Source organism: Medicago sativa, chromosome 2 (assembly GCF_051527215.1).
Source record: "Medicago sativa cultivar Bolivia chromosome 2, Bolivia_mono, whole genome shotgun sequence".
Classification (NCBI taxonomy): domain Eukaryota; kingdom Viridiplantae; phylum Streptophyta; class Magnoliopsida; order Fabales; family Fabaceae; genus Medicago; species Medicago sativa.
The window spans coordinates 51816008-51836374 of NC_140750.1; the positions used below are offsets into that span (position 1 = coordinate 51816008).

Sequence of the window (20367 nt, forward strand, 5' to 3'; positions counted from 1 at the left end):
GTTTGCCCTAATTCACCCTTCTTTGCCCTAATCCCTAGCATTTTTCCCTCCTAAACATGTACTAATGACTAATCTAATTTCATCCTTTCAACCTCTATTTTCACACTTGATCACACCCGTTGATTCAAAGTCTACAAATTTTCTCTCATATTACTTAGTTAATGCAATTGAAGACGTATTTAATGCAAATAAAGTCGGTCAACAATCCCCTAACTAATTGCTGATCAAAAGGTGTTCTTCGTACTGACATTACAATGTTTCACACATACATTTTTTAAATAAAGTCGAAATTATATGCCATTAACTATAATTAAATTGCTATAACTAATTGCTGTAAATAAAATGATATGCCACTGTCCAAAAAGTATTTCGACTTCTCTAAAAAAAAAGTATTTCGACTAAATAGTAATTACTTTAAATATTTCTATAAAATAGGCTGGTAATTAATTGCTTTTAATTTTCGCAATGAATGGGAATTACTACCAATAGAAGCACAATGGTCATTCACATTAATTAGCATTCTATAAAATGTTGTCTTCTCCTTATAACATTGGTGCATATTTTCGAATCAAAGCATTAAAAAAACATACGATCCTGTAATTCTATGATGTTAGACCTTACAACAGCAAAAAATATCATGGATTTCGCTCTATACTCATGCCCATGTATATTTTGTTTAATAGAAACTTTATGTTAATATCATCTGATTACTCTTATTTTTTGATGAGTGAAATATACCGTATCTATGGAAAAACAATAATATATTAACATTGTTCCTTCGCAGATGTTGCACTATGGGAGTATCATGTTGAAGATCATGCATTTATGCAACTGCTGAAGCTAAAGTGGCGCACATATCATGTGCAGTACCACCCAGACGAGGTATTTTATACAAAAAATCCTGGAACTCAATCATACTGTTAGAAAGTAAAATAGAAGAAAGAAAATATTTTGCTATTTAGTTGCTATAAAGAGCATAATTGATTTGTTTTGATATATGTTTCCAATACAAACGCATTTAATATTGGGTACAGCTCTCAACAAGGAGATAGACAATGAGTTGAATAGGTATGTCACTTTAATCGATCCAGGACTCAATCAATTTGAGGTTGTCGTGGATAAATATGATGGAAAGCTGTATTTCTCCCATGGAATAGAAGAACTGAACAAGGCCTATAAATTAGAGCATGGTGGCTGGATATCTCTGATCTATGCTTTCCCTCAACTTTTTGTGATTCGGGTTCACGATCGCCATAACTATGAAATCAAGTATCAGAGTTATCTCCCTCCTTTACGTTTAAGGCTAGCACAATTAATTTACGGTCCTAATGCAGCACCTGGATCTGTCCAGATCGACTACCCCGCTCCTTATCCCCACATATGCGACTGTTTTAAATTTAGTGTCACCAAATGGTTAACACTTGCAGATGTAACATCTGATCAACTAGTATACAATCTTAATAGATTTAGTCACATATTTCAGTTTGTTATCTGTCAATGTCGATTTATTTATAAGATCTCATATGTGTCTGTTTTCTTATTTTACACAGACTTTCTCCTATGCTAAAGTATTTGATAGCATCGTTGACAAGAATTGCAAAGAATTGGCAATTATTGACGATAGCAGACATCATTGGTTGTTCAATGTGGTCATTCTTTTTGACAAGGACGAAATCAAGTTTGGAGGGGATTGGAAAATGTTTTGCACCGCAAGGAATCTATACGAGTGGAAGGCATTAAGGCTTGGAGCAAAAACTTTGGCCCCCAATGCATTCCTATTTTGCACATTTGATTTTTAGTTGTCTGATGGTTTTGATTACGTGCTATCTAATGTCATGTAATTCCTATTTGATATGTTTTTATTATTTTCAATTGAAGGATGCTATGTTTTGGTTGATTCATTATTTTCATCTATTGTAGACTTTTATATATTGCGATTGAAAACCAGATTAATTATATTTTCTTAAAGAAACCAGAATAAGTTCATCTATTAATCTTATTGTTGCAGTCTAAACAAATACTAAAGCTAGAATAAAAATAGTGAAAAAAATACAGTCACCGATTTGTAGAAATAATAATAATAGTCACCATGGCTCTTTGATTAATTATGTAGTGATCATGTCTCAAACCATGGACGATAAAGGCCATTTGATTTGCAATATAAGGTCTTAAGAGATCAACATATTTATTTCTTAGAAACCGACAAAATAGGTATATCGTCACATGAGAAATCAAATTTGAATTACTTCATGTGAACGTAGTTAATGCTAATTAAAAAACGAATAACTTAATTAATGCTAATTAAAAACGAATAATACACTTTTAATGCAATTAACAACGAATGACGCACTGTTAATGGCAATTAAGAGCGTAGTTAATGGCTTGAAAACGTAGTTAATGGCAATTAAAAACTTTTAACTTGCATATTTTCCTATAAGAATTGCTTTTAATTGCTTTTATGCATTATGTACTAATTACTCTACCAATTACTACCTATTAAAAGCATTTATGACGTACTTATATCAATTCACTATAAGAAAAAAGGCGTTTTGCGACTATGCTATATATCAAATATGCTCCAATAACAAAAAATAACCACGAAAAGTATATTAAACACAGTTGTCACGCTATATGGAAAAACTTTGCATCAATATGCAAAGAAAATTTAACAACAAATATTGCATCACGAAAAAAATTGATGCAGTATATTTTTTGCTAAATTTTCTGTTTCCATTCTTTACGGTAATGACACTTTTTTTTTATGCTCTCCGTTTTTCTTTATGATGTGACTTAAGATCGAGCAGTGCAGGGCTATCTGCAATTTTGTTAACAAGTATTCAATTTTATTCAATTTTGTTAACTACCATTTCATTTTGTTATGTATGATATAAAACTTCTATCGGCTATGTATGGTTACATTATTTTCATTGATTCGATTAACTTCTATGTGGTAGGACCCGTGCGGTAGCACGGGTCAATGGTCTAGTTTGATTAAAAGAATAATTGTTTAAAAAGGTATATAAGAAACCCTAAACTAATATTTTGTCTCTTGTTACAGAAATTTATGACTATATTTAGTATGAGAGACATTAATTAGTAAATATATCTAACATACAAAAAAATAAAATAGTAGTGTATATGTTCTAGGGTTAAAAATGTTGTTAGTCCCTACAAAATTATTCATTTTCAAGTTTAGTCCCTAAAAAAATTTGTTCAATTTAAGTCTTTATTTGCATTTATATGCACTGTTTTGAGGACTAAAAATAATTCGTTTGACTATTCTTATAAAGTGCAATATTATGGAGGATTAAACTTATAATTTAAAATTTAACAAGGACTAAACAAATAAGCTCAAGTGGTTAACGAGTACCACCAAATGATAAATTGTTCAGGAGGACCTGAGTTTTGATTCTTGAGTGGAACAAATCTTGTCTAGTTACTTACCTCCTGATCGGACATTAGATTACCATGACCCATTTACCATGAGAACTGGAGGGTTAACACAAAAAATAAATGAGATATATCATTGTAGTTAATTTTATTTAAAATGTGTTGTCAAAATGGTTGCGTCGATATATTTTACGAAATATGAGATATTTTAAAATAATATGAAGTATAAAATTAATGATATTAGTTGCCAATCAATCTAGTAACATGGTAACATTTTTTTGATAGAAAAAATATCATTTTAATTAGATTAATTAGGGGGACCATAGCCTAATTATCCTTGATGAAACATTTTAAAATACTATAATTGTAGTGTATAAAAAAAATTATTGAAAATGAGGGGGGACCATGGCCCCTATTGGCCCCCCAGTACCTCCGCCACTGGTTATAAATCCTGCATGAGTTAACTCACGTAGGTTATAAACAATGTGAATTTTCAGCGTGACTTAAGTCACGCTGAGTTTAACACATGTGTGATTTAACTCACGCAGGGGTATTTTCCAAAGTTTGGTTGGAAGTGAACAAATCTTGTTGGGAGAAGAGCAGAGTGGTGTGTTTGTCACCAAAAAAATAAAAATAATAATAAGTGGTGTGGCATAGGATCCAATAAAAAGAAAGTAACAAAATCTCATAGTATTCAATATTAGAGATCCCCTAAATGTTTACTTCTAGACTCTAGTACACTTAATAGTTTTCTTTCGAGAAGGTTAAGTGATCAAATTCTTAGAGAAACAAAAAATATGAAAGCAAATAATAGTTTGCATGAACTTGCAATCTTATTTTACTTGTTGAAAATGAATAACCCCTTCTTCACTACTTCCACCTAACCTTGAATTTTAACAAAATCCAAAAGATATCAAAATGATATACTTCTTCTTTCTTGCAATACACCACATTCACCTAATAAAAAAAAAACTACTTTACTTGCATATTTTAGCTTCCTTTCAAACTCCTATAAATGATGAAAAATAACCAATGCAAATTCAGGACAACTTCAAAAATTAAGTAGCCATGAAATCTTCTTTAATTGCATTCGCTGCTCTTGTGCTTCTCATCTTTGTTGCCTCAAATTCAGAGGCTGCAATTTCATGCAGTGATGTGATTAAGGACTTGAAACCTTGTGTGAGCTATTTGGTCAGTGGAAGTGGACAACCACCAGCTGCATGTTGCTCTGGAGCTAAAGCTCTAGCATCAGCTGTATCAACATCTGAGGATAAAAAAGCTGCTTGCAACTGCATCAAATCCACTTCCAAGAGTATTAAAATCAACTCACAATTGGCTCAGGCTCTTGCAGGGAACTGTGGAATTAACACCCCCATCAGTATCTCCCCAGATGCTGATTGTTCCAAGTAAAAATCATACATTAAATTCTTCACAAATATATATTTCTTTTTATGTTGATCCATAATGAATAGGGTGTAGCCACCTCGGGTATCAAAATCGCTACAATTTAGACTATTTGAATCTGCTTCGAGACTAATCTTTAATCGGCAATGAAACAACTTTTTTTTATAGGAGATTGGACTGCTTATCTATTGGGCAACTTTAAGAATAAAACTGGGAACTTTTTTAGAGTGTAGTCATGTTACCAAGTTTTCCAATATCAAATTGATTAATGAAATGTCGCATATATTTTGTTCCTTTTATATTTTGCTTTACAAATCATTAGCTTTTATTTTAACCAAGGTTAATAATTTTTCTTTCCTTTATTTACTTATTTATCTTTTTGTTGCTGCGTCTATTGCAGGATTGGTTAATTGAGGCTTCGAAGTGGGAATTGGAGGGTCATGTTGAACATTCTGCTACTATATATATATATATATATATATATATATATATATATATATATATATATATATATATATATATATATATATATATATAGCATGTATGTTAGTATGAGAATATGATATATTTTGTAATAAACAGGAATCTACCTATGTGGATTTCTCTATTATGTTCATGTATGTTTTTTTTTTTTTTTCAATAAGTTGTTAGAATGTTATTCCAATTTAACTGGATTGTTGAGCCACATTGAAATTTGAATGTCACAAATGTTTGTTATTTTGCTATAATTATCTATATAAAGAATAATGTTAATCTATATGTTTTATGTTTTTATAGGGAACTCTAATATTAAAAATATGGTCTAAATCTAAAGGTGGTCCTAATTGATTTACCAGTTATTTGAGGGTCACATATTTGGTTAGCCGGTTTTTGTTTTGTTGTGTATTTTACAATGTTGTTGAGCTTTAGGTGTTAGCTTGTTAATTTGGTCTGAAAATGTTTCAATTTACGTGTTTCATTGTTGAGAAAGAATAAAAATTGTAAATTTTACCTTGTTTGAAATAGTATCAAATTACTAGTATCAAGTACTATAGTATAGGATGAGACTATTTCATAATATTGGTCAATTCAATTGTGAAATATAAACTTATTCAATTATTTTCTCTCTCTCTTCCACATATGGTTATGTTTAAGAAAATTGCATTGTCATGTGTCACACTTAAATTGACAAATATCATGTGACATTATGTCACACAAGTGCAATCCCACTAAAGACCGTCAATTTCTCATTATTCCACTATTCTCTTATGTCATCAGTGGTAATGATTTTTATTTAGGAGATACAACCATTTCAATAATTACTTTAAAAAATAGTAGTAAAACAAAACCCAACTAAAAACAAAGACAAAAGGAATCAGCCTTCAATGGTGTGCTTACTAAGAAGTAGTTTAAATGGTCCTCCTGCATAGCATACACATCATATATTCACTTTATTTTTAATTTTAAAGTCTAATAAACACTCATTCACTCCAAGACAACAACCCTTAAAACTCCCTATATTATTAACATTAAATTTATTCGTTAATGTTTTATTTGAAATATGATAAAAAGAAGTTGAATAGAGTATACACTGGGAGTTTGTAGTTGTTTCAAACTAGAACATGAGGAACAAAGAGGAAAGGAAATGGTAAAAAAAAAAAAAAGGTTTTGTTTGCGAGTTTACAGGGAAAGGAATGGGATGGCTTTGAAAGAAAGAAAAATATGTGAAAAAAATAGAGGACTTCGAGAGGTGAAAGTGTTTTGGGTTTCAATTTTCTTCGTAGTACATAAGCCTTTTAATATAGAGGAATTAAAAAGTTGTATTTGAGGAGGATTTTGGAGGCTTGACATGAATTTTTCAAATTCAATCTATGTTGTTTTAATATTTTTAAAATTGAAATTATATTAATCATAAGCATTAATATATCATTCTCTAAAAAAAATACACTTTCAAACAATGTGAACTTAGATTTCACAATTTTTCTCATATTTCGGAACTCCAAAAGCCTTTCCCTCCCATACAAACTCCCAAACAAAGTCCTAAGTGGAAGACGGTGTTGTAGTAAACTTGTACGGTTTGAGCTACGATCTCAATATGTTATTCTCATTATTTAGCTAATAATTGTAATGAATGTTGCTAGTAGTTTTTGTATACTCTCATTTTATGGAAGTGAAGATGGTTGTTGTTCCGTAATGTTCATAGAAAGAACATTGTGTGCCCAAGTTGAATCCAAAATACGATTTTATGTGGGAGCAATTTTTCAATCCCTACAACCACCTTGACACTAGCCAGTCACCACCCAATAACTAGTGGTTTGCTCGTGAATCACATTACCCCACCATACTTTAATCAATACCATAAATTTTGTGCAAAGGTTTGATGTGACTCAATTAGGCCAAGGTCCAATCCTATTTACTCACATGTGCATGCATCTCATTTTTTGTTTCCACCTTTAATTTCTTCAATTAAAAAGCCACACACTATTTGTCACAAGTCACAACACAAGCAAGAGCAAGAGTAAGATCATAAATAATGTTCTTATTAAGAAAGCTTTTCATTAATCAAACATGGTACCAAAATAAATAAATATACATATACTCAATTGTCCCCTACTAGAGAATATTCTGTTCACATTAACAACCCACCAGCTTTCACAGCTCCAGAGATAGGAGCAGACAAAAACAACAAAAATATATATATATAAACAGAGAAATCAATGATCAAACACTTTTCTTGTCAATCTAAAAAACCCATCACCCTCTTTCTCCAACAATTTTTGGAGACCTCAATGAGAATTTTGAGCTTCATTATACACCATATTACCTAAGTGGTAGCTCAACTTACAAGCTACACTAGATCAATTCAAAAGAACACCCTAGTTTTTTTTATATTTTTTGTAGTGCTTAAACTTTAAACCGTAGTTTTAAATTGCAATCCACAACTGCGGCCACGATATTGCAACCGCATTTACCTGCAATTTAAAACCACAGCTTTAACATAAAAGATCAAGGACAGTTAGGGTTTCGACCCGGACCACCATAATAGAAGTAGGTGCCCCAATCACCAGCACTACCAGTTTTGACATTATAACAGTTATCTTTTTCAGTGTAAGTACCAAGATCTTTTGGTGCCCTTAACTTGTTGTCACCATCAACAACCTGAATATTTTTGAAATAACTAGCCTTGCCAAAACCTTCATCAGGAAAATGTCCACTTCCCATTTGTGTTGATGTGTGCTGTCCATCAGACTCAGAGTTCACTACTTCACCACCCCATTCAATCATTGAGGCACTCTCAGTTAGGTATGAGAATAAAGGAGCTGGCCAGTATCCTAGAACATGGTCATTTCCAAATTGCATCCACCAGTTTCCCTCTTTTGGGTCCTACACATTAGTTTTTTTATTCAAATTAACAGCATTAGATTACATTGATACATATTAAATTCATGGAAAACATGATATCATGTTACTTTTTAGTAACTTTTAAATCTTGATCACCCATGTGTACGAATTCAAATTTCCTACCGTCATAGATTCCATGCATTTACGAAATAACAGCTTAAAATCATTGGATTAAGACCAGACGACTCCGATGTCAAATTAGCTTTTAAAGCTGATTTACCGTCTGATTTTCATCCAATTCTTTTAAGTTGTTGACTGCGTGAATGCACAAAATCTTTGCTAGCAGCAAACGTGAACTCATACACACATACAAAAAGAGACAGAACTATATGCCATACATACATTCATACATTACACACACATAAACATAAACATTCAGATATAATGAGATGTTTGTCAGAGATTCTCTGTATTTAAAATTAAATAATGTGCATATACAAACAATCTTATTAAAATGATTGTAGTGTTAGTTAAGTGTGGGGCATATTTTCTTTCTATAATGGCCAATAACAAAAGATAACATTTTAAAAAGGGATGTACCTTCCAGACCAAGATGCTTATATCATATTGGGAAGAACCATAGTTAGAAAGTGGGGATATACTTGCTCCAAGGGCTATACCATTGTTAATTTGAATAAAGCCAGAACAAAGGAGATTATAACAACCAGTGGCTTGATATGCATCACTCTGTCACATTAATGAAACAAACAAATTCATGAAATGAATGAGAAACTATAGACAATATTAATTTAATGAAAGCACAAAGTGGAGTGATTGCATTGGGAACTCACTGTCCAATAAGTGAAGAGTCTAGTGTTATTGTCACCGTACAAATCAGGGCTGACCTAATTGTTGCAAGAGCAGAAAAGACAAAGATGAAATTAGAAGCCAAAATCATTCAAAAGATAACGAATTTGATTTGAAAATTATTTTTAAGACAGGCGAGTTTTGCTTCTAACAATCCGGTTCTCAAGGGAAATGGACTTCAATTGGGAGCTAAGAAAAGTACGGCCAATGATTGTTTTTTTCACGGGTTGAAAGTCGGGTACTTCCGATCGATTCAACCTTAACTGGAGGCCATTAACCAATTAAGTCATACAGAAGATGACAATATAGCAAGAAATTTAAACAATACCTGCCAGCCTGCTTCAATGCTGTTGAGATCTTGACCAAAGGCACCAGCCAAAATCCAAATTTGAGACAGACTGAATTCATTAGGTTGTTGAATTTTTGGGTCCCAAACGTTTATGGTTGCCTTTGCTCCATAGAATTCACCTCCCTCCACATAAGCTATGGCATGCTAATTGCTCCAAGAAAATAAAATCAAAAGGAATAAAACAAATACATTTAATCAGGAGAGATAGTATTACAACCAAAGCATCTCCATGCTATAGTAACATATACTATCATAAAAAAGGACCAGACCTCTGTGGCGTGAACAAGTCATTTTAAAGTGTAAAGTAAGTAATATCAATAATTGACGAATAAATTGGTTATTGAAATTTATGCACCGGCATAACAAATCATGGATGAGCTTAAATTAGAACACTTAATGAAGTGTACACACACTCACACATTCAAATGAAGTAAACATAAGAAATGAGAATAATTTCTTAGTAAACTATTATTAGTAGTGACTTAAACTTGCTGTAGGTGCATTATAAGTAACATGGTAGTGAAAGTACCTGATGACCACTCTGAGTCAAGATGTCAGGTAGAGGTTTTGCAGGTTTTGGTTGAGGAGTACTTTTATGCTTCTTCTTTCCAAAATTTTGAACAGAGCTAACCCTTAATATGTCACTTGTTCTGGTCCTTCTTATAGGAATTGTTCCTTCAGAACACATACCATTTTTCTGCCAAAGCTGAGTTATAGACTTTGAATTTGAATTTGAACTTGAATTTGAATTTGAAGAGACTTTGCTCTCTTCAAAAGTTTTCCCTTCTGGATGGAAATTTGGCCTCATCTGCATCACAAACCCATAATTGTTTGAATTATTATGAAATTCAAATTAACTAGAAACCAAATGACACAAATGAAAGAAAGTACAACAAATGCAAGTTGAGCTAAACAAGTTGATAATTTTGAATTAAGATGAAAAAGAAAAAGTAGTAATTCACCTGAATCTTGTGATCTTTGAGGTCAGGGTGATCAAAAGCTGGTTGGTGTGAAACATGAACACAGTCAATAATATCTCCATCAGGACTCTGCTTTCACAAAACCATAAAAAAAGTACACTTGCATAAATGAACTATGTTTATGAATGGTCCTATAATCTAAAAATTAAATCAATTACACTTCTTAACAAAATTCACAAAAGAGTGACACCAATACAAAAATATACTACTAAAATTCTGTTCAAATTGCAAGAACAAAAACAATAGGTGATTTTCCATTATTGTAGTGAAAAAGACTAAAGGAATCTCCCAACTCCCAAGAACTAAAGTTCCTTTCAAACCCAAAAAGTTTAATTTTTTACAAATCCCAATTAGAAATAAAACCGTTATGCAACCAATGAAAAAGTGACAGAGTGAAAAGGAAACAAAAAGTTATCTCTACCTTGATGGACTTAACAGGCGGTCTGTTCAAATTCTTCAAGTGCTTCTTAACCTCAAGTTTCTGAATTGAACCACCGCTCTCACCACCACCGTTCCCGGTGGTGGTGCTGATGGTGGCTCTGCCAGCACAAGTGAAAGGAACCAACAAAACCAACAAGCAGAAGCATAATCCAAAATTGGCCTCCATTAAAGCTTCTCCAAATGCAAATGCAAAAGCATGCAACTTTATGAGAATTGTCAAATGGGTATTGAAGACAAATTAATACAAAGACTAATGAAGTTAAAGGGTCACCAAAAAACCATAAAAAGTTCTATATTTTTATATATTATAGCATATACAATTAAATGGGTTGTTATGCTAATAAAAGCATATAATTATCTTAAAAATCTTGTCTTTTTTTGTATGTAATATTCTACCTTAGGCTTAACCTTAACCCAATTTTGAAGCTTATCCTATGCACCCCACCAACAAAACAAACAACAACAACAAGCACCTCCTTTTGTTATTGTTTTTTTCACATAAAAATACAAACAAAACAAGTGTGGTTTGACACTTTGACAAGGTTGATAAAAAAGGGGTCCCTTTGTTCAAAAAAATTTCTTCCTTATTTGTAGTTTTGTTCCTTATAAGACAACAAAATATACTGCCGACGATTGAAAAAAGGGTATTATTGGAATAAATGAATATATTAGGAGAGAGAAAGAATGAAAAGTTTGTGGAAATGCATGGTGGTGGTGTTATCCTTTCAACTTGTATATTGTATTTGTAACAGAGTTTGAGTTGAGTTGAGGTTCCACTACTCACAGTGTGTAGAGAGAGAAAGAGAGTGTGTAGAGAGAGAAAGAGAAACCATGTTAGTTGTTTCTTCCCGCTACTACTATGGACATAATAATATATGAAATTACTTTGTTGTCCTTTCGAGTCACGAGATTACATTATTCCTATGATTCCTTTCTCACTCATTATCTTTGTACTAGCAAGATATGTATGGATGATGAAATCATGAAAATGGTTGGAAGTGGAGATGGGTAGATTCATATTTGTTTCTATTGTAATTTGTAATACTAATAATATAATTATATTGTTGTTACTACTTCATAAGGTTCATTAGAATAATTAAGCTTATCAATAGGAAGTTTATTTTTAAGGGTAATGTTAATCGGTGCCTCCGGAGCACTGGTTAAGAAAGCAAATGTAGTAAGTATTGCATTGGAACATGTGTTGTCAACTCCTCAAAATCATAAACAGTTTTATTTTCATTTTAAAATTTCCATTTTTAAGTTCCTTAACCAATGCTCAGTGCCCGGGGGCACCGGTTGACATGACCCTGTTTTTAATTATTACTTATTCGATGTTGATTTCTTTTTGTCTCATGTATATTTTATTTTAGAAGGTTAGTGTTTTTTTAGTGAGTTTTAGAGTGTTACTAATTATAATCTAATAGTCAAAATAAATTTTAAACATACATATATTATACTTTACTAGCGAAAAGACGGGCAATCACGTACTCGTCTTTCCGCTCTTTTTATTGCGTTAATGTTTGAAAATTATAAACGCTATTTTTTATAAAATTTTAATTTTGATTAAAACCAAAAATATAAATGTTTGTTATTTTCATGTTATAACAAATCAAACTAACCATTTTGTCAAAAAAAACTCAAACTAACCATTATTATTTACTAGCGAAAAGACGGGCACAAGACGCATGTGATTATTTTACTATGTTTGTTTGTATAATTTTGATTACAATTTTTAAATTTTTAAATATTAATGGAAATTATTGATATATTGATTTATAAACAAAATATTGTCAAGGCATATAACAAAATTATTTTTGTACTCAACATATTTTAGTTTGCATGCATATAAAATTAAGATAAAATAATGATCGTTTATTGTTTAATATAATAGTAATTAGTAACATCATAACATAAATAAATGACATGTTATGTAAAAGAAACATTGTTATGATTGCGATAAAATAATCTCTATTATAAATATTTCCCTTATTTTATTTTGATAGTACACGTGGCAAACTTATATTCTCCATCTCATTTAATGTTTTCTTATCATCCAATCAAAATGGATTATGACACATTTATTTAACCAATAAAAAGAGGATCATGACTCATTTGTTTTTCATGAGCCAATCAAAATGGATCATGATATGATTTTTTTTCTTCTATATATAGACAATTTGTTTTTCATTATTTTCATCTATCTCTTGCTCCCATAAAACTCATCTATCTCTTCCTTTTTCCTATATATAGGTGGTTTGTGCACGTAAAGATAAGACCAAAAAATGTTGGAGTAAGGAGAATATATCAGAGGAAGAGTAGTCAAATCACTACAGATAAAGGAACACATGAAAAAACTGTAAAAGAAATTATTAAGAAATATTTAAAGAAACTTATTTGAGGTTGGCCTAGTGGTTGGCTTAAGATCTTGGAGTTTGCTCCTCTCAATGTCTCAAGTTCGATTCGCTCCAGAGCCAATTTTCGGTGGACAAGTTCATATAGAGCTTTACTTTGGCTTTAAATGAGGTCCCCGCAAGTGGGCGCTGAGATTAATCCCCTCGAATTAGTCGATCTTTGGATCGGATACCGAGTTTTTAAAAAAATAAAGATTAATGAGTTTTGATAGATACATGATAGAATATTGTCACGTCATTTTATCCATATAACTGATCCCGGTTCGTGAGATTTGTTGTTGTTTTACACAAAAATAACATAATTACCTTGATGAAAAAAGTAAACATAATATTGTAAAATTATTTATTGATATTAATATTACTATAAGAGTAATTTTTTGTTAAAATTAAATTGTGAAAATGTCATTATGGTAAATTTTTATTGCAACTATATTGCTACCCCAATCACCGCTAATCATTTGTGTATTTTTTATAAGAAAAACTTAGAAAGTATTATAAACATAGATTTGATTTGAACAACTTATCTAAACCCCTCAAAATCCTTCAAACTCTTCCTCCAATACAATTTTGTAGTTCCCTTAAAGTCCACCACTCTCATGTCTCTCCATTCTTTCCACTTCTTCCTTTCTTTTTTTACAAACTCTCAAACCATTCTTTCCATTTCTTCCTTTCTTTTTTTACAAACTCTCAAACAAAGCCTAAGAAAAGCGAAACACTGTAGACTCGTATAGATCATATTTCTCATATATCAAACATGTGAAACTTAACTATCCATTCTTGAAACTCAAAAAAAATCCTTAGAGTTTTTTTTTTCCAAGGATCAAATTTCTTCAAAAATGGTTTTTGACCTATTAGAATGGTCATATTTACAATGAATTTTTTAACATTTTTAAGGAGTTTTGACATTTGGAAGTCCGCAATCAACCACACAATCATATACGTATGGGGTCGTGCAATCTTGATATTCATATTTAAGTTTAGTATTTTTAGTTATAAAATAAAAAATCAAATCACCTCGTTCACAAAAAAAAAAAAAATAATCACCTCTCAGCAAAAAAGTCAAATCAAGTTTTTTTTTTTTTTAAGGAATGAAAGCATTTAGTGTTAGTTGTCATCAATCTACTAGGTACAGACGGGGCATTTTTTTTCTTCATGTGTGTGATTCCTCCAGTTTATTTCTTGTCCCATTGTCTCACAACACACTTCATAATAATTTCATATATCATAATGTACAAATTACAATTGGTACCTATTTCATGTAATTGATAGATTACAAAATGACATCGTATATAATTATACATATAGCTCCTGGTTCAAAATATACATCTAAGCTAGCTTCATATGATTATAATTATACCCTTTTTCTAGTCATTATTTTAAGTATTGACTAGAAAGTGGATGAGCATTTTTAGATTCATTAAATATTCGAAAGTGAATTAAAAAAAACACTATTTTACATATAATAATGACGAGAAAGTGACCGAGCTTTATAACGCATGCTTATGATCTAAGTATGGACATTAAAATACTGGAAGAGATCCTTTGTCGTGTGTAAAAAATGACGAGAAAGTGTAAAACTTTCTTTTAATGGTGTACATTGCTATTATGAAAATGGAGAGACTTGTTTGACTTTTGCATTGACGTTGACTAAGAAAATGCATAGTTTTGATGCAATTGGAGAAGGAACATGGTTTTTGAACCGTAAGGGCTAGGTCACTTCTCAAATTCTCTAATTCAGTTTCCACCATATCTAACCAACTAATCATTTTCTAAGAAAAACGAGATCTAATAATAATTTTCTTACCACTTCTCGTATTATATGTTTCAATTTCAACCTTATCTAACAAGGTTTTGGGTGTATGGTAGACCACAATAATAGTATATTTTAGTAGCCCACGTTAGATAAATTGCCTACAAATTTTAATTAGTTGAATGATTAATATGAAATAACAACATCGAATGTAATTGAAAAGATTCCTTTTGAAATAATTGGTGCTTCTTTTTTTTTTCTTCAAGTAGACTAGTGGCTAGAGAAATTCACCTTTAAGATGAATAAGTGAGGTGTCTGGGGTTCGAACCCCGACCCCTACACAAATTGTGCATTATCCCTTACCAGTTGAGCTAAACTCATTGGGACTAATTGGTGCTTCTTTATTAATTGACTCAATCACTTTAATTTCATGTTTTAATTATAAATTATGAGAGGGGCCAAAACAAAAAAAAAAAAAAAAAAAAAAGGTTATGATTATATATGGATTGCATGCAAAAGTGGGATGAGAAGTGATGGAAAGTGAGCTCCAGAGCTAGTTGATTGAATATGACAATTTTCACATGTTTACTGCGTAATTGAAAATTGAAATAGTTGTGTACATGTGTGATGATGTGATTTTATTACCATGAGGAAAATTTAGGTTTACGAACTATATACGTAAAAAGAAGTAATGATATTTAAATAATTAAAAGTTTTTTTCATTTTGAAAGGTTGAACAATTAAAAGTTATCAACCAAAAATTGATGACTTTTAGGATAATTTTTATTTTGGAACAAAAAAAAAATATATAGAGAGAGAATAAAAATAGTAAGAGTATGTGAGAAAGTTGTTATAAAAGTTGTCCATTTTTATTGTTTAAATATCATTACTCATGTAAAAAAAGTCACTTCTGATTAAAAGTTAGTGAATGTATTCAACTTATTTTTTTACAAAGTTAGTGAATGTATTCAACTTATTTTTTTACAAAAAGTACACAGGCTTATATTTAGTTTTTAATAAATAAAAATGTCAATTTATTAAGGATTTGTCGAGTCAAATTTTAAGAATCTATACTATATATAAAGAAAACTACCTCTTTCAATATTTTTGGGTTGAATTTTTCTTTCCAAAACTACCCTCAATTTTCAATACAAATAACACATGTAACAAATAAATAATAATAAATTTAAATATGAATTTTCAAACTTTAACATAATAAAAAGAGTGGAAAATTTTCAAACTTTAACATAAACTTTAGTATAAATAACGGTCAAATCCGTTTTTAGTAGAACTAAAAATATCTTAATAATTTATTTTAAAAAATTACTAATAACACACGTTTAAACCTTTGATGGAAACAATTATTTTTTTCTATCAGCAATTAAAAATAGAAATCCATATTTGTACCAAAAATAAATAAAAAATAGAAATCCTTATTTTCTAATATTTGAAACTAATTTGAGTATTTTTCTCATTTAAAAATTGATAAGATTAGCCCTCTTTTTCCTGCACCAAAATTTTTCTAGAACTGTTTGATTCATTATCTCTATCATTGTCAATATTCTTTCTGTTGAATCACAGAGTTAATAAAGTGTGAAGAAATAGTCCTCAATGATTTCGGTGTTTAATTCAATTGACTTTTTTTAACCAATTTTGGAGGCTATATTTTTTTTTTTTGTGGTGGTCGGGTTCAAACCCCCAAACTTTTGCATATATTATGCATTGTCTTAACCAACTGAGTTAAACTCACGACGACATTGGAGGCTACCTCTATCATTTAGCAGCAAGGTCTTACACCATCAATTAGTTCCACCTACTTGTGTTTAAACATTACAGCTGGAACGAGAGAACAATCATAATCATATTAAGAAAGTTTTTTTAAAAAGTTAAACTAGTCGGTCAAAATTGACACTAAAAATAATCAAATCTAAAATCGAAATACATTTGTCAAAAAAAAAAAATCTTAAATCGAAATACTACTGTTGTCATTTTAAAAAAAGTCCCTTATCGACGATGACGTACACCTTATTGTAGCGTTACTCTACCAATGAGTTAAAGGGATTCCATTTGAGTCCATTCCCAAATAAGAACCAGCCAATATGAATGAGTTTAGTACATCTATTTGTCAGTTCATATACTCAAATTATATATATAATAGATCTATTTTTTTTAGCATACTTGCTGCAGTACGAAACCTAGGTTAGCAAACGTTTAACCTAGATTGAAAAGAAACAAGTTTGCAAGCGATAAACTTGTGAAAATAGGGTTCCTGAATCCACTAGAAATTGAGAAAACTCTAAAATATCATTGAATGAATAAAAGTTCCTTATTACGCTACAATTGTTAAGCTTAAATAGAGAAATAAAAAAAAAATCTAATGGATCGAAAATAACAAACTGAAACAAAATAACATAAAGTTACTAAAATTGGGCTAAAATAAAATACCTTGAGATATTATGGAAATCCTCCTACATCAGTCTCCTCCACCTCTGAAGAACTCGACCCCAAGTTCTCACTCTGATAAAGAACTTTTCATGCTTGTTGAATCCTTTAATGAACAAGAGACCACCCTCTAGGGTCCCATTGACTTAAGAGCAAAGGTGGTTTGGCTTGAAAAATATAGCAATTGCTTTTCCCATTGAAGAAATGTAATAGCATGTTTAATAATTTCTAGACCCATCATTTTAGCCTCGTGTTTAATCGTAGTACTGGATGACCAATCCGTGAGTGGTGAGAAATTGAAAGAGAGAGAGAGAGAGAGAGAGAGAGAGAGAGAGAGAGAGAGAGAGAGAGAGAACAACAAAGAAGAAAGAGAGAGGGAGAACACACGAAAATCTGTTTACCCAGTTCGGTCCAATACTGACCTTGTAACACCCATACTAGACGTATCTAGAAAGCCTAGCATGTGCGTTAAATTGATACTGGATACATTAAAAATATACAACATAAAATTTTACTGAATGAATAATATTTACATCAAGTCACGTTCGTATAAATCATAATACAATACAACTCATCCATACATAAAAATACATTCTTGAAATCCATAATGTCCTGCAGCGGTACGAACGAACCCTTGAAGTAATATCCATCCAGCTACGAACATGCATACTCATCCAGCTTATCTGAAACAAATAAGGATTGGGATGAGACATAATGTCTCAGTGAGTTCCCCTAAATCCTAGGCTATAGGCAACCTCAAGGGAAACCTACGGTCACCACGTGTCTACATTACAACCTGACGGTTGATTATACGTGGGTGGGGACTTGCATACTTAAACGGTAGTGCATACTAGAGCCGTCATAATCATATCTTAACTTGTTATAGGCTTCACTTCCTATACGTGTCATGGCGGTTGAGGGGAACCTAGAACCGCGTTGCCAAGAATACACTCTATGTATCGAGGCCTAAACATAACATAATCATGACACGACTCTAAACCGGACGATTAGGGGAAACCTAAGATCGTCGTCGGTATCATGTTCTTTACTTGCTCTATTCCATGACTTATACTTGTCATATAGCATCTAATGCTCTTGTTCTTAAACATAAACGTGCATGGATTCATTCTTGCTTGATCGCGAACATATCATAATCATAATCATGAGAAACATAATCATATTCATATCGTACATAAACGTTTCTAAGTTCATTCATTAGGTTAGCGTTGAACAAACAATTATTATCTTGATTCATTTTACGGAAAGTCTCGGGTGGAGTAACCCCGAGTACAATCCCATACATGACCGATGTACGTACATCGGACTCCCTCGGTGTCGTGCGGGTCCCTTGCGGCTTGAACCGTTCCCCTTAGGTCGAGAACCTCCCGTATCCCCCTGGCGTGGATAACAAGAGACACGAGCACCTACGTCTTGTTAATTTCAGTGACATGCGGGTCCCTTACAGCTTGAATCGTTCCCCTTAGATCGAGAACCTCTTGTATCCCCCTGATGTGGATAGCAAGAGACATGCCACCTACTTATTAGTCATGGTCTTGTCGTATACGTATATTTAAACATATTCATACTTGCTTGCTTATTACCTCGGACCCTTGAATCGATCCGATTAACGGTAAATTTATACTTGTTCATGCGTGTAAATTCCTAAACATGGTGGAGTGATTAACTAATCAACCCACAACTTATCATGCTTGCTAAACACTCTTAAACATATGCGAAGAGTTCATACTTCGCGTCTTAGCATTCTAGGATTCTTGCTAACTTGCTAGTTCTCGACAACTATGTCGAGGCTCTAGTTTTTCCCTTACTTATGGATAACTTGCTACCCGTCTCTTGACATGATTTCTCTCGTATGCCATGTCTTACTAACATGCTTAATACTTGTTTCACATCATAAGAATCATGCTTTCTTTGATCATCATTTAGGACCTTGGTTTGAGGGATTTACATTCGTAAAAAGATACCACGGAGAAAACCGCATCGCGAATCCCCATGCCTGCCTGAAGCAAGCAAAACAGTGAGATTTCTCACTGTCTTACTCGCCTAGGCGAGTGATTTCACTGGGGAGGCGAGTGGTAGCTCGCCGTGGCGAGTTGGGGGCGAGCAGGACCCCCCTTTCGGAGTTCTAGCTCGCCGTGGCGAGTTAGGACAGTCCAGAATACTTAAAAATGGTATTTTTGACCCAAAAACCTCAAACCAAGTGTCTCTATGTGTTTTGGAACATATTTGATCATTGGAAACTTATAAAACATGCATATGGCAAGTATTAACATGTATAGCATGCATGACATAAAAAGGGGCAACTAGACTAATACATAAACCCTAGAATTTCATGTTATTCATACTAAACATAAATGGCATAATCATAATCCCAAAGGGTAGGAAAACTAGATATGGAACTCACCTTAACATAATCTTGCTAATTTTACAAGCTCCAAGCATCAAAACCCTAACTTGATTCTCTTGCACTCTTAACCCATACCATTCAAACTTGTCATCCTATTCTTGCAAACCAAGACTCCTTATCAAGCTCCAAACCATGCTCCTTGATCATGTAGAGACCATTCCTTGTACCAATTTAGAATCCATCTTCACCATACATCAAACCCTAGTTTTCCAATCACTTCATGTGAGGATGGAGTGTCATGAAAGATTGGTGAAGAGAGAAAGAGAGAGTAGCGTGAGGGATGAGAGGAAAGGAGAGATTCCAACAAAACTCTAGCTTGCATACATCTCTATGATCTTGGAGAAACATAGATCAAAGCCTTGTCTTGAGGGAAGAAGATTTGATAAATTTGTGAGGTGGGAAGAGAGAAAAGAAATCGATGGAAGAAGAGAGAAGGAAGAGAAAGCTTATGCCAAAACCTAGAGAGAGAAACACAAAGGGAAAATGAGATATTTTGGCCCCAACTTGCTTAAATATCCCTTTTTTGTGAAATTACCAAATTGCCCTTGCCTCAAGCGTGTTTAAAACAACTCTGATACTTTTCCCGT

General features: G+C 32.2%; 2 protein-coding genes and 1 long non-coding RNA gene across 6 annotated transcripts; 2 read left to right on the forward strand and 1 right to left on the reverse strand.

Moving 5' to 3' along the window:
- Nucleotides 1-1095: 1095 nt before the first annotated feature.
- Nucleotides 1096-1944, forward strand: LOC146948742 (uncharacterized). Its single transcript, XR_015025352.1, has 2 exons — nt 1096-1447; nt 1551-1944. It is a non-coding gene; the product is annotated as an uncharacterized LOC146948742 (long non-coding RNA).
- A 2462-nt stretch (nt 1945-4406) lies between these two features.
- Nucleotides 4407-7737, forward strand: LOC146948743 (Bifunctional inhibitor/lipid-transfer protein/seed storage 2S albumin superfamily protein). 3 transcript variants are annotated; one of them, XM_085744944.1, is made up of 3 exons: nt 4407-4796; nt 5195-5253; nt 5310-7737. In XM_085744944.1, the coding sequence occupies exons 1-2, from the start codon at nt 4459-4461 to the stop codon at nt 5202-5204; spliced, it is 348 nt and encodes a 115-aa protein (XP_085601070.1). In that variant the 5' UTR covers nt 4407-4458; the 3' UTR covers nt 5205-5253; nt 5310-7737. The 3 variants fall into 3 exon arrangements, with proteins under 3 accessions (XP_085601070.1, XP_085601071.1, XP_085601069.1); XM_085744945.1 differs by having other exon boundaries at nt 5316-7737; XM_085744943.1 differs by having other exon boundaries at nt 5320-7737.
- Nucleotides 7293-11592, reverse strand: LOC146948744 (protein neprosin-like). Of its 2 annotated transcripts, none has more exons than XM_085744941.1 (8): nt 11537-11592; nt 10733-10923; nt 10294-10380; nt 9861-10139; nt 9311-9475; nt 8967-9020; nt 8716-8862; nt 7293-8157 (listed from the first exon to the last, which is right to left on the reverse strand). In XM_085744941.1, exons 1-8 carry the CDS (start codon nt 11583-11585, stop codon nt 7780-7782), a joined length of 1350 nt encoding a protein of 449 aa, XP_085601067.1. In that variant the 5' UTR covers nt 11586-11592; the 3' UTR covers nt 7293-7779. The 2 variants fall into 2 exon arrangements, with proteins under 2 accessions (XP_085601067.1, XP_085601068.1); XM_085744942.1 differs by lacking the exon at nt 11537-11592 and adding an exon at nt 11149-11312.
- Between the last annotated feature and the right edge of the window lie 8775 nt (nt 11593-20367).

Excerpts from the sequence above, each read along its gene's own strand:
- LOC146948743 (XM_085744944.1), top strand. The coding sequence starts at position 4,459 with ATGAAATCTTCTTTAATTGCATTCGCTGCTCTTGTGCTTCTCATCTTT.
- LOC146948744 (XM_085744941.1), bottom strand. The coding sequence starts at position 11,585 with ATGGTTTCTCTTTCTCTCTCTACACACTCTCTTTCTCTCTCTACACAC. Across the intron at positions 9,021-9,310 it reads GCATTGAAGCAGGCTGGCAG|GTCAGCCCTGATTTGTACGG; the intron begins GTATTGTTTAAA and ends TGCAACAATTAG. Across the intron at positions 8,863-8,966 it reads GACTCTTCACTTATTGGACA|AGTGATGCATATCAAGCCAC; the intron begins GTGAGTTCCCAA and ends TTAATGTGACAG.